The sequence below is a fragment of the Pristiophorus japonicus genome, chromosome 7, assembly GCF_044704955.1.
Source record: "Pristiophorus japonicus isolate sPriJap1 chromosome 7, sPriJap1.hap1, whole genome shotgun sequence".
Classification (NCBI taxonomy): domain Eukaryota; kingdom Metazoa; phylum Chordata; class Chondrichthyes; family Pristiophoridae; genus Pristiophorus; species Pristiophorus japonicus.
Genome location: NC_091983.1, coordinates 114,425,874 through 114,438,159, shown reverse-complemented (window position 1 = coordinate 114,438,159; position 12,286 = coordinate 114,425,874). Strand labels below are relative to the sequence as shown.

The following is a 12,286-nucleotide window of genomic DNA, read 5'->3' as shown; positions in this document are numbered from 1 at the left end:
CTGCATCTAACCTGTCTAAACCCGTCAGAATTTTAAAAGTTTCCATGAGATCCCCTCTCATTCTACCAAAATTCTCTGGACTCTGGGAAGGTACCTAATCTACCAAAATTCTCTGGACTCTGGGGAGGTACCAGCGGATTGGAAAGCAGCTAATGTAACGCCTCTGTTTAAAAAATGGGGCAGACAAAAGGCAGGTAACTATAGGCCAGTTAGTTTAACATCTGTAGTGGGGAAAATGCTTGAAACTATCATTAAGGAAGAAATAGTGGGACATCTAGATAGGAATAGTGCAATCAAGCAGACGCAACATGGATTCATGAGGGGGAAATCATGTTTAACTAATTTACTGGAATTCTTTGAGGATATAACGAGCATGCTGGATAGAGGTGTACCAATGGATGTGGTGTATTTAGATTTCCAAAAGGCATTCGATAAGGTGCCATACAAAAGGTTACTGCAGAAGATAAAGGTACGCGGAGTCAGAGGAAATGTATTAGCATGGATAGAGAATTGGCTGGCTAACAGAAAGCAGAAAGTCAGGATAAATGGGTCCTTTTCGGGTTGGAAATCGGTGGTTAGTAGTGTGCCACAGGGATCGGTGCTGGGACCACAACTGTTTACAATATACATAGATGACCTGGAAGAGGGGACAGAATGTAGTGTAACAAAATTTGCAGATGACACAAAGATTAGTGGGAAAGCGGGTTGTGTAGAGGACACAGAGAGGCTGCAAAGAGATTTAGATAGGTTAAGCGAATGGGCTAAGGTTTGGCAGATGGAATACAATGTCGGAAAATGTGAGGTCATCCACCTGGGAAAAAAAAACAGTAAAAGGGAATATTATTTGAATGGGGAGAAATTACAACATGCTGCGATGCAGAGGGACCTGGGGGTCCTTGTGCATGAAACTCTTTTGAGTTTACCTGAAAATAAACATAAACATTAAAACCATGCCACCCGCCTGGGTGACACAGCAGACATTTTCAAGGCCCCTTTTTTTTTTCCTTTTTTTTCTTTTTTTGGTTTTTATTTGGTGCGCTAAAATCAAATTTTTCCAGTGCCCCCTATAAAAGGGGAGGGGGACACTAAAAGCACCGGCAATGAAAACAAATTAAACTTTAAAACGTAAAATCAAATTAAAATTTGGTTGCCGGGCGTGATGATGCACTCCAGTCCCTCCGGTGCCCACCTCTCGCGGAAGGCCACGAGCGTACCGGTGGACACCGCGTGCTCCATCTCCAAGGACACCCTGGACCGGATGTAAGAGCGGAAGAGAGGCAGGCAGTCAGGTTGAACGACCCCCTCGACCGCCCGCTGCCTGGACCGGCTGATGGTCCTTGTGCATGAATCCCAAAAAGTTAGTTTGCAGGTGCAGCAGGTAATCAGGAAGACGAATGGAATGTTGGCCTTCATTGCGAGAGGGATGGAGTACAAAAGCAGGGAGGTCCTGCTGCAACTGTACAGGGTATTGGTGAGGCCGCACCTGGAATACTGCATGCAGTTTTACTTAAGGAAGGATATACTAGCTTTGGAGGGGGTACAGAGACGATTCACTAGGCTGATTCCGGAGATGAGGGGGTTACCTTATGATGATAGATTGAGTAGACTGGCTCTTTACTCGTTGGAGTTCAGAAGGATGAGGGGTGATCTTATGGAAACATTTAAAATAATGAAAGGGATAGACAAGTTAGAGGCGGAGAGGTTGTTTCCACTGGTCGGGGAGACTAGAACTAGGGGGCACAGCCTCAAAATACGGGGGAGCCAATTTAAAACCGAGTTGAGAAGGAATTTCTTCTCCCAGAGGGTTCTGAATCTGTGGAAGTCTCTGCCCAAGGAAGCAGTTGGGGCTAGCTCATTGAATATATTCAAATCACAGATAGATAGATTTTTAACCAATAAGGGAATTAAGGGTTACGGGGAGCGGGCGGGTAAGTGGAGCTGAGTCCACGGCCAGATCAGCCATAGGCTCGAGGGGCTAGATGGCCTACTCCTGTTCCTAATTCTTATGTTCTTATGTTCTTATGGTCTTCTGAACTCCAGTGAATACAAGCCCAATTGATCCAGTCTTTCTTGATATGTCAGTCCCGCCATCCCGGGAATCAGTCTGGTGAACCTTCGCTGCACTCCCTCAATAGCAAGAACGTCCTTCCTCAAGCTAGGAGACCAAAACTGTACAGAATACTCCAGGTGTGGCCTCACCAAGGCTCTGTACAACTGTAGTAACACCTCCCTGCCCCTGTACACAAATCCCCTCGCTATGAAGGCCAACATGCCATTTGCTTTCTTAACCGCCTGCTGTACCTGCATGCCAACCTTCAATGACTGATGTACCATGACACCCAGGTCTTGTTGCACCTCCCCTTTTCCTAATCTGTCACCATTCAGATAATAGTCTGTCTCTCTGTTTTTACCACCAAAGTGGATAACCTCACATTTATCCACATTATACTTCATCTGCCATGCATTTGCCCACTCACCTAACCTATCCAAGTCACTCTGCAGCCTCATAGCATCCTCCTCGCGGCTCACACTGCCACCCAACTTAGTGTCATGCGCAAATTTTGAAATACTACATTTAATCCCCTTGTCTAAATCATTAATGTACAATGTAAACAGCTGGGGCCCCAGCACAGAACCTTGCAGTACCCCACTAGTCACTGCCTGCCAGTCTGAAAAATACCCATTTACTCCTACTCTTTGCTTCCTGTCTGCCAACCAGTTTTCAATCCATGTCCGCACACTACCCCCAATCCCATGTGCTTTAACTTTGCACACTTATCTCTTGTGTGGGACTTTGTCGAAAGCCTGCTCCTACTATCCATAGATCGCAGTATGGGCTGGCCCGTGTTGTCCCTGGGCCCTCGCCTCTCCTGGGCCCCGATCACGACGCTTCTGGGCCCTAATCTCTCACTGCTCCTTCGCCCCGATCAAAAATGGAGCCGTCAGAAACAGGACATCAATTAATCTCCTCTTATCTTGGAGACATCAAATATCAACACTGTTATTTGAAATATCAAAATATTAAACTCCAGCCTAGTAGAAGGTTGATTAACATCAGCAGAATCAAACGCCAATTAACAGAATGAACATGATTCAGTAGGATGTGAATAACAGCAATAATAACAGCAGAATCCAAACCCTGCAGTCACATGTGAACTCGCTGGTGTGTCAACAGGCTGGAAGAGTGAGTAAATCCCTTCCCACACTCAGAGCAGGTGAACGGCCTCACGCTGGTGTGAACTCGCTGGTGTTTCAGCAGGTTGGATGAACAAGTGAATCCCTCCCCACACTTTGAACAGGTGAACGGCCTTTCCCAAGTGTGGACTCGCTGGTATGTCAGCAGGTTGGATGAGGTACTGAATCCCTTCCCACACACGAAGCAGGTGAACGGTCTCTCCCCAGTGTGAACTCGCTGGTGTATCAGCAGGTTGGTGTGCCAGCAAGGTGTTCAATGTGGTGATGTCTCATGTCAGGTTTCTTCCTGTGAAAATTCTGGGAGATAAACGAGTAGGTGGATAATTTGAGTTGGATAATTGAGGTTTCACTATAATTTGTTAATGTTGGAACTTTGCATTTTTAATATTCATGCATACTACTCAGTTATAGCACCAGGTTAACTTTTGGAATTGACTGAGCATGTTTCCATACTCAACTCTTTTCCATGTAATGTCAATGGTTAATTGATGGTTTAGTGATGATCTATTTCTATGGTTTGATTTTTGAATTTTCACTTTTTGTTGATTTATATGTAGACGACATGTGCTGCTGACATTTCCCCTATCGCACTGCAGAAAGCCAAGCACTTTGGTCTCTCCAAAAATAGTCATGTTGCCATGGAGTTTGATGCTACTAAAGTCAAAACTAGGTAATGTTGAAATTTTACACAATATAATTACAGTGTGATACTTAATTTCACATACACAAAATTAACATAAATCTTCTCAGGGCTGAATGACAAGTCAGAGCACACCCTTCATTTTACACATTATTTGTATTTGTACTGGCATGGAACTTGTCAGTAAACATTACTGCTGGTAATAAACTGTTAAATACAGAGTTGCGGCGGGTCATCTGTGGGAAGAAGCAGAGAATTTAATGTAATCTAGGAACTCGACAATGTTTTTTAGCTTCTGATTTTTGTTTATTATGCTTGGAAAATTGACATTAAAGTAAATAGGACTAGTTTCTGTGGGCCCAAGTTTCGGACCGCGCTTAAAACGGCGCAGCCCCGACCTGGACACCCGTTTTTCACGCCACAAAGTGCGCCTAAAAAAAACTTCCAGATTCTCCGGCTCCCTGCTGGTCCTCTGGCCCTTGGCACGGCGCTGCACGAGCTGTGGGGGCGGAGCTAGGTCCCTGCACTGAAAACAGTGCCGGGACGTCTGCACATGTGCGCTACAGTGGGCGCGCATGTGCAGTAGCTCCAGGCGCCCAAAACTGTGTGGGAGGGGCCTGAAGCACGCAGTCCCTAGCCCTGGCCGAATGGCCTCTCTGGGACTGTGTGCATAAGGCTGCCTCCCACGCCCAGCTCCTGCTTTCTCTCGACCCGACTCGACTCCCGCTCCCCCGCTCCCGGACCGGACCGGACCCGACCCCCCGGACTGGACCTGACCCCGCGCTTCCCACCTCCACCCCGACCTGAACCGAACCGACCTCCCTCCCACCACCTCCCCTGACCCGACCCGCGCTCCCGACCCCCCCCACCCGGACCGGACCCGACCCAACCTGACCTTCCTCCCCCTCCGCCCCCGACACGAACCGACCCGAACTGACCTCCCTCCTCCCCCCGCCCCCCCCGCGACCCGACCCGTGCTCCCGACCGCCCCCCCCGGACCCGATCCGACCCGCGCTCCCGCCCCCGATCCACGCTCTTTCCCCCCCCCCCCCCCCAACCCGACCCGCGCACCCGGACCCGACCCAACGCCACCTACCTGTAAATCTGGTGCTGGGTACGGGCCCTGCCCGAAGTCTTGGGCCAGGCCCATTCAGCCTCCCCCCCCCCCCCCTGTTCAGCCTCCCCCGCTTCTCCTTTCCCCCTTCTCCTTTCCCCCCCTTCTCCTTTCCCCCCTTCTCCTTTCCCCCCTTCTCCTCTCCCCCCCTTCTCCTCTCCCCCCTTTCCCCTTCTCCTCTCTCCCCCCTTTCCCTTCCCCTTCTCCCTCTCCCCCCTTTCCCTTCCCCTTCTCATCACCCCCTTTCCCTTCCCCTTCTCCTCACCCCCCTTCCCCTTCTCCTCCCCCCCTTCCCCTTCTCCTCCTCCCCCCTTCCCCTTCTCCTCCTCCCCCTTCCCCTTCTCTCCCCCCTCCCCCTTCTCCCCCCCCATCCCTCCCCTTCCCTCCCTCCCCCTCTGCCTCCCTCCCTCCCCTCCCCCTGCCACCCCTCTCTCCCTCTACCCCCTTCCTCCCCCTCCCCTCACTGTCAGAAACACAGACACTGACAGACAGAGAGATAGAGACACTGACAGAGACACACTGTGGGGGGGTGGGGGGGCATCCCAGCACGTTGTTGGAGGGCTCCTGGTGCTGCAGTCGGTAAGTAGAAAATGTTTTATTTATTGATTTCTTAAAAAAATTATTTCTTATTAATTTTTTTTGATTGATTTATTGGTTGATTTATTGATGTTTTTATCATTTATTATTGATGATGGCTCTTTATTTGTAAAACTGAAGTGTTTAATGTTTGTAAACTTCCCTTTAAACCCCCCCCCCACCATTCCCTACGCCTGATTTGTAACCTGCGCCTGATTTTCTAAAGTGTAGACAAGGTTTTTTCGAGCGTACAAAAATCTTCACCTACTACATTCTAAGTTAGTTTGGAGTAAGTTTTCACTGCCGAAACTTTGAAAACAGGCGTAAGTGGTCGGACACGCCCCCTTTTGGAAAAGAAAATTCTGTTCCAAAGTGAAACTGTTCTAACTGACTAGAACTGGAGCAAACTAAATGCCGAGAATTTGAATTTCTAAGATATTCCGTTCTACACCAGTTGCTCCAAAAAATCAGGAGCAACTGAGGCCGAAACTTGGGCCCAGTATTACTATGTTAGATAAAATAAGATGCCCCCTTGTTTAAATCTAATATTAAATTAATTGGTAAAATGATACATTTTGTTACAGGTATAGCTTTATCATGACAGTTTAATGACATGGGATGAATTGCCACAATTTGGAGTGTACCAAATATTTGACAGCTTCGGTGTTGTTTTGCAGAAAAAAAGTCGGGTAGATTTTTGCCTTTACCTGCCTTGGGGTTAAGCATCGCATGGGCAGCATGCAGAAAGGGAAATCTGCCGAGGAAGTATCTGCTCCCTTCATAGAACCCATCTAATTTTCTTTTCATTTGAAATAAACAGAGGATTAATCTGGCAGATTCTGCTAAGGGTGTGCAATCCTCCTGGAGAGATTTTCCTTTCTGCGCTGTGTCCAGGTGATGCTTAAAGCCCATTAACAATGAAAATCTACTCATTGTACGTTGCAATGGCAGCCTGTGTTTACTTGCTATTAATTCAGTTCTAATCTGTGTGATATAAACCTTCTAATGGAGAACAGTTGTTTGAGGAGATGCCATGTTATTCTTATGTTTTAAATGAAAAGTTATTAAAGATTACATTATAAATGTGTGATAATACCAAATTGCAAAATAAGCTCTCGTGTGGTATTTATGTTGTTCATGGCAAGCTACTAGGTTAATTAATGATTTTGACTTGCTTGCAGGTTTGTAATTGAGTTTGAAATCCAAACAGAGGCAGAATCTGGTCTTGTTTTTTATATGGCCAGAATTAACCATGCAGACTTCGCAACAATTCAGATAAAAGATGGAATGGTTCATTTCAGCTATGACCTTGGAAGTGGAAATGCAAGTACAGTTGTTCAAAGGAAGATAAATAATGGTGAATGGCATAAGGTAATAAATGCAAAATTAATTCCATTACTAATTTAGTTAACTGAAGTTATATTACAAGAGATATAATAACAAGAATCTATTATATATTAAAATGGTTTTGGTTGCAACATGCCAAGGAACTGCACCTGCAGATGAGCTGCGAGCATGATGTTATGTCGACAGGGCCACTTAAAGTAAATATGAGGAACCAACCTTTGGAACGCGCATTAGTGGACAAGTGTTATACCACCACAAGCAGCCCCGTCTGACTGAGTAGACCTCCCTCTCTCTCTCTCCCCACCCTCACCCACTGACGTGACATTCACAACCTGCCTCCTTCCCAATGAGGTCAAATCACATTAAAGCCCCATCTCACTAAATGGAAAGACTCCATTACCATCCCACCCCCAATTGAGACAGCGTATCTTGACCTCTATCTGTGCTCCCTCTGCTGTCTCTTGCCTCCTCCCTCTTCCACTCCCCTATCTCTCATTCCCTGTCCCCCTCTAATTTTCCTCTTTCCTCCTTCCCATTCCTCCTCTCTTATCTCCATATTCCCCATCTCCTCTCTGCTCTCTTCCATTTTCCCTACTCCCCTTTCTTCCTCTACTCTTCCCTCACATCCTCACTCTGTTCCCTCCCATCTCTCTTTCTAGCTGCCCCCTCTCACCCCCCTTTCTCTATTCTTCCCCTCACTCTGTCCCTATTCTCGCTCTCTTTCTGCACCCTTCCTCTCTCATTTCTCCCTCATTTCTCTCCCCTTCCCATCTGTCCTCTTGATTCAATCATTTTTCTGAACTGTAACCTTGCTTGGTCTGAAAAGTGCTCTTTATCTTGGCAAAGCCACAAGAGATCGACTCATATATTTATAAATCTACATATATCGATGTTGACTCTTAACTTTTACTGATGAACTATAGATTAATACTTGCGATTACATCAACATTGCATTTAAATTGTTAATCCTTTGGTGTTCACTATACTCCTAGCCAGTTATCACTGTACTATTCAGCCACTATCACAGGTTCATTGCTCAACTAAAATCCTGCTAAATGTTTTGTTATACCTGTACCATAATCTTGGTGTCAGATTTTCTTCAAATATGAAAATCACAGTTTGCAGCAAGGAAATATCACTCTGCTCCAGCTGTGACCCCTGCACTGACACCCATATATGGAGGTAGTCTCAGCCATTGACTATGCACAGATACATACTTGAACACATATACAAGTGTGTTCATGCCTCAGAGATTCAGAGAAAACAACAGCATCTAGTGTATGTGTGTGTCCAATGTAACATGGCTAGTATGAATGAAGCCAATATTAATTAATGTACCTTGGTCATAGCAGGAGCATTAAAATGCAATCGGAGCCCACTACATTTATCAGGAATTCACGATACTCGTCATCCAGTATTAATGACTCGTGTCACTTATGTTATTCCCTGATCCAAAACTTTGCACATGCTATATACAGTGCTTTGTAGGCACATGGGTTTAATCAAAAAAAAAGGATTTTATACTTTTATTTCCAAAATTGCTTTATTGCTTTTGAAGTAAAATGGAATTCTCTTATTTCAAAGCTAGGTAAGGGGCCCTGGAAAATCAAGGTTGCATTTTTGCTGCAGAATCTGAAAAACATTTGCATATCCCATGAGAATTAAAATTCTCCACTGTCAGAAAAATCATTCCCCATGCTTGCTGACTTGTCTCTAACGGCCATTCCATACATGAGTACACCGTTCAGTCCCTCGAGCCTGTTCCGCTATTCAGTTGGATAATGGTTGATCTGTATCTTAATTCCATCTACCTGCCTTCATTCCATAATGCTTAATACAATAATCTGTCAATCGCAGTTTTGAACTTTTCAATTGATCTAACCTCAACAGCTTTTTGGTGGAGAGAGTTCCAGTGCTTTCTGACATTAGCCCTGTATAGCCTAGCTCTAATTTTAAGGCAATTCTCACTTGTTGACTATCTACCCGAACAAATGCTTTAATCGTCTTAAACACTTCAATTAGGTCATCTCTTAATCATCTATATTCAAGGGAATACAAGCCTAGTCTATGTAACCTGTCCTCATAATTAAACCCTTTTAGCCCCGGTATCATTTTAGTAAATTGGTGCCCTCCAAGGTCAATATATGCTTCCTGAGGTGTGGTACCCAGAACTGGAGTACTCCAGATTGGATCTAACCAGAGCTCTATACAACTGTAGCATAACTTCCACCTCTTTGTACTTCAACCCCCTTCAGATAAAGGCCAATATTCATTAGCCTTTTAAATTATTTTTTTGTACCTGTCCACTAGCTTCCAGTGATTTCTGTGCTTGGACTCCGAAATCTCTCTTCTCGTTCACAGTTCCTAGCTTCTCACCATTTAGAAAATACTTTGATCTATCTTTCTTAGGTCCAAAGCGGATGACCTCACACCTTCCTCTATTGAACTCCATCTGCCACTGTTCTGCCCACTCACTTAATGAGAAGAAACTTGCCGGGAACATAAAAACTGACTGCAAAAGCTTCTGTAGATATGTGAAGAGAAAAAGATTAGTGAAGACAAACGTAGGTCCCTTGCAGTCGGATTCAGGTGAATTTATAATGGGGAACAAAGAAATGGCAGACCAATTGAACAAATACTTTGGTTCTGTCTTCACGAAGGAAGACACAAATAACCTTCCAGAAGTACTAGGGGACCGAGGGTCTAGTGAGAAGGAGGAACTGAAGGATATCTTAATTAGGTGGGAAATTGTGTTAGGGAAATTGATGGGATTGAAGGTCGATAAATTCCTGGGGCCTCATAGTCTGCATCCCAGAGTACTTAAGGAAGTGGCCCTAGAAATAGTGGATGCATTGGTGATCATTTTCTAATAATCTATCGACTCTGGATCAGTTCCTATAGACTAGCTAATGTAACACCACTTTTTAAAAAGGGAGGGAGAGAGAAACCGGGTAATTGTAGACCGGTTAGCCTGACATCAGTAGTGGGGAAAATGTTGGAATCAATTATTAAGGATGAAATAGCAGCGCATTTGGAAAGCAGTGACAGGATCGGTCCAAGTCAACATGGATTTATGAAGGGGAAATCATGCTTGACAAATCTTCTGTAATTTTTTGAGGATGTACCTAGTAAAGTGAACAAGGGAGAACCAGTGCATGTGGTGCATTTGGACTTTCAAAAGGCTTTTGACAAGGTCCCACACAAGAGATTGGTGTGCAAAATCACAGCACATGGTATTGGGGGTAATATACTGACGTGGATAGAGAACTGGTTGGCAGACAGGAAGCAGAGAGTCAAGATAAATGGGTCCTTTTCAGAATTGCAGGTAGTGACTAGTGGAGTGCCGCAGGGCTCAGTGCTGGGACCCCAGCTCTTTACAATGTACATCAATGATTTAGATGAAGGAATGAGTGTAATATCTCCAAGTTTGCAGATAACACTAAGCTGGGTGGCGGTGTGAGCTGTGCGGGGGACGCTAAGAGGTTGCAGGGTGACTTGGACAGGTTAGGTGAGTGGGAAAATGCATGGCAGATGCAGTATAATGTGGATAAATGTGAGGTTTTGGGGGCAAAAATGCGAAGACAGAATATTATCTGAATGGCGGCAGATTAGGAAAAAAGGAGGTGCAGCGAGACGTGGGCGTCATGCTTCATTAGTCATTGAAAGTTGGCATGCAGGTAAAGCAGGCGGTGAAGAAAGGAAATGGTATGTTGGCCTTCATAGCTAGGGGATTTGAGTATAGGAGCAGAGAGGTCTTACTGCAGTTGTACAGGGCCTTGGTGAGGCCTCACCTGGAATATTGTGTACAGTTTTGTTCTCCTAATCTGAGGAAGGACGTTCTTGCTATTGAGGGAGTGCAGCGAAGGTTCACCAGACTGATTCCTGGGATGGCTGGACTGACATATGAGGAGAGACTGGATCAACTGGGCCTTTTTACACTGGAGTTTAGAAGGATGAGAGGGGATCTCATAGAAACATATTAGATTCTGACGGGACAGGTTAGATGCGGGTAGAATGTTCCCGATGTTGGGGAAGTCCAGAACCAGGGGGCACAGTCTTAGGATAAGGGGTAGGCCATTTAGAACTGAGATGAGGAGAAACTTCTTCACTCAGAGAATTGTGAACCTGTGGAATTCCCTGACGCAGAGAGTTGTTGATGCCAGTTCATTGGATTTATTCAAGAGGGAGTTAGATATGGACCTTACGGCTAAGGGGATCAAGGGGTATGGAGAGAAAGCAGGAAAGGGGTACTGAAGGAATGATCAGCCATGATCTTATTGAATGGTGGTGCAGACTCGAAGGGCCAAATGGCCTACTTCCGCACCTATTTTCTATGTTTCTATGTCCCTTTGTAAGTTTCTGTTCCCATCTACACTATTTACTGTGCCATCTTACTTAGTTTCATTGGCAAAATTAGATAGACAGCTCTCTATTCCTTCATCCAAATAATTTATAAATATAGTAAAAAGTTGAGACCCCAGTACGGATCCATGGGGAATACCACTAGTCACATACCCATGATCCAAAACACTCTATCTCCTACCTCAATCAATTCCCTATTGAAGCCAATAGATTGCCTCCAATCCATGTGCTCTCATTTTTGTTAACAGTCTCTTAGATGGAACCTGTCAAATGCCTTTTGGAAGTCCTTCTGGCTCCTATGTTGCTGCTGTTGCTCTGAGAATTGAACAATGAGGTCTGTGAGCAGGACTTTCTATACATATGAGCTGAGGGGCAAGGCAGTAAATGAGTACTAGCATGAACTAATAGGTGGTGGTGGGTGGAAATAGAATGAACAGCATGAACAGGAAGGGGAAGAGGGCAAGAGTACCAATGTGAAATGAAGGTAAGGAAAAAGAGTGCCAACCTGAATTGGGGGTGAGGGAGAGAATAGTGCCAGCAGGCACTGAGACTCAAGGGGCGCAGAGTTCCAGCATAAATAGGGAGAGAATACAGTTCCAGTGTGAATTGGTGGAGAGGGTAAGAAAATTGGCTCCCTGAACTAAGAATGAATAGGATGATTAATCATCAATTATAAAACCATTTATCATTTAATAATACAATTTTTAAAATATTTAGAATTAAACCTGACAAGAGATCACTAAAAAATATCCGCAATAACCTGCAAGAATGAAGGAACATTCCTGCAATTTTTATTCTGGTAATCATTAATAACTAATTAATAGATTAAGTCAGCAGGCTAAAGGGTGCCTCAGTATTTCAAAACATTGGGGTGATGCATTATAATGGCTGACACTTCAGTCTAGTACTGAAGTAGTGCTGCAATATCAGATGTCCTGTCTTTCAGAAAACACATTTTATCGAGGCCCACTCTGTCCTCTCAGGTGGATATATGAGATCCCATGGCACTATTTCAAAGAACAGCGAGTTCTCCCCGTCTCCTGGCTAACTTT

General features: G+C 44.9%; 1 protein-coding gene across 2 annotated transcripts in view; it reads left to right on the top strand.

Annotated features, from left to right (window-relative positions):
- Positions 1-12,286, top strand: part of lama2 (laminin, alpha 2) — a 693,080-nt gene that overhangs the window by 668,372 nt on the left and 12,422 nt on the right. For both annotated transcript variants that reach the window (XM_070885262.1, XM_070885261.1), the window contains exons 57-58: positions 3,753-3,865; positions 6,707-6,896. In XM_070885262.1, the coding sequence (XP_070741363.1) occupies positions 3,753-3,865; positions 6,707-6,896 (303 nt within the window). The remainder of the gene's footprint in view (positions 1-3,752; positions 3,866-6,706; positions 6,897-12,286) is intronic.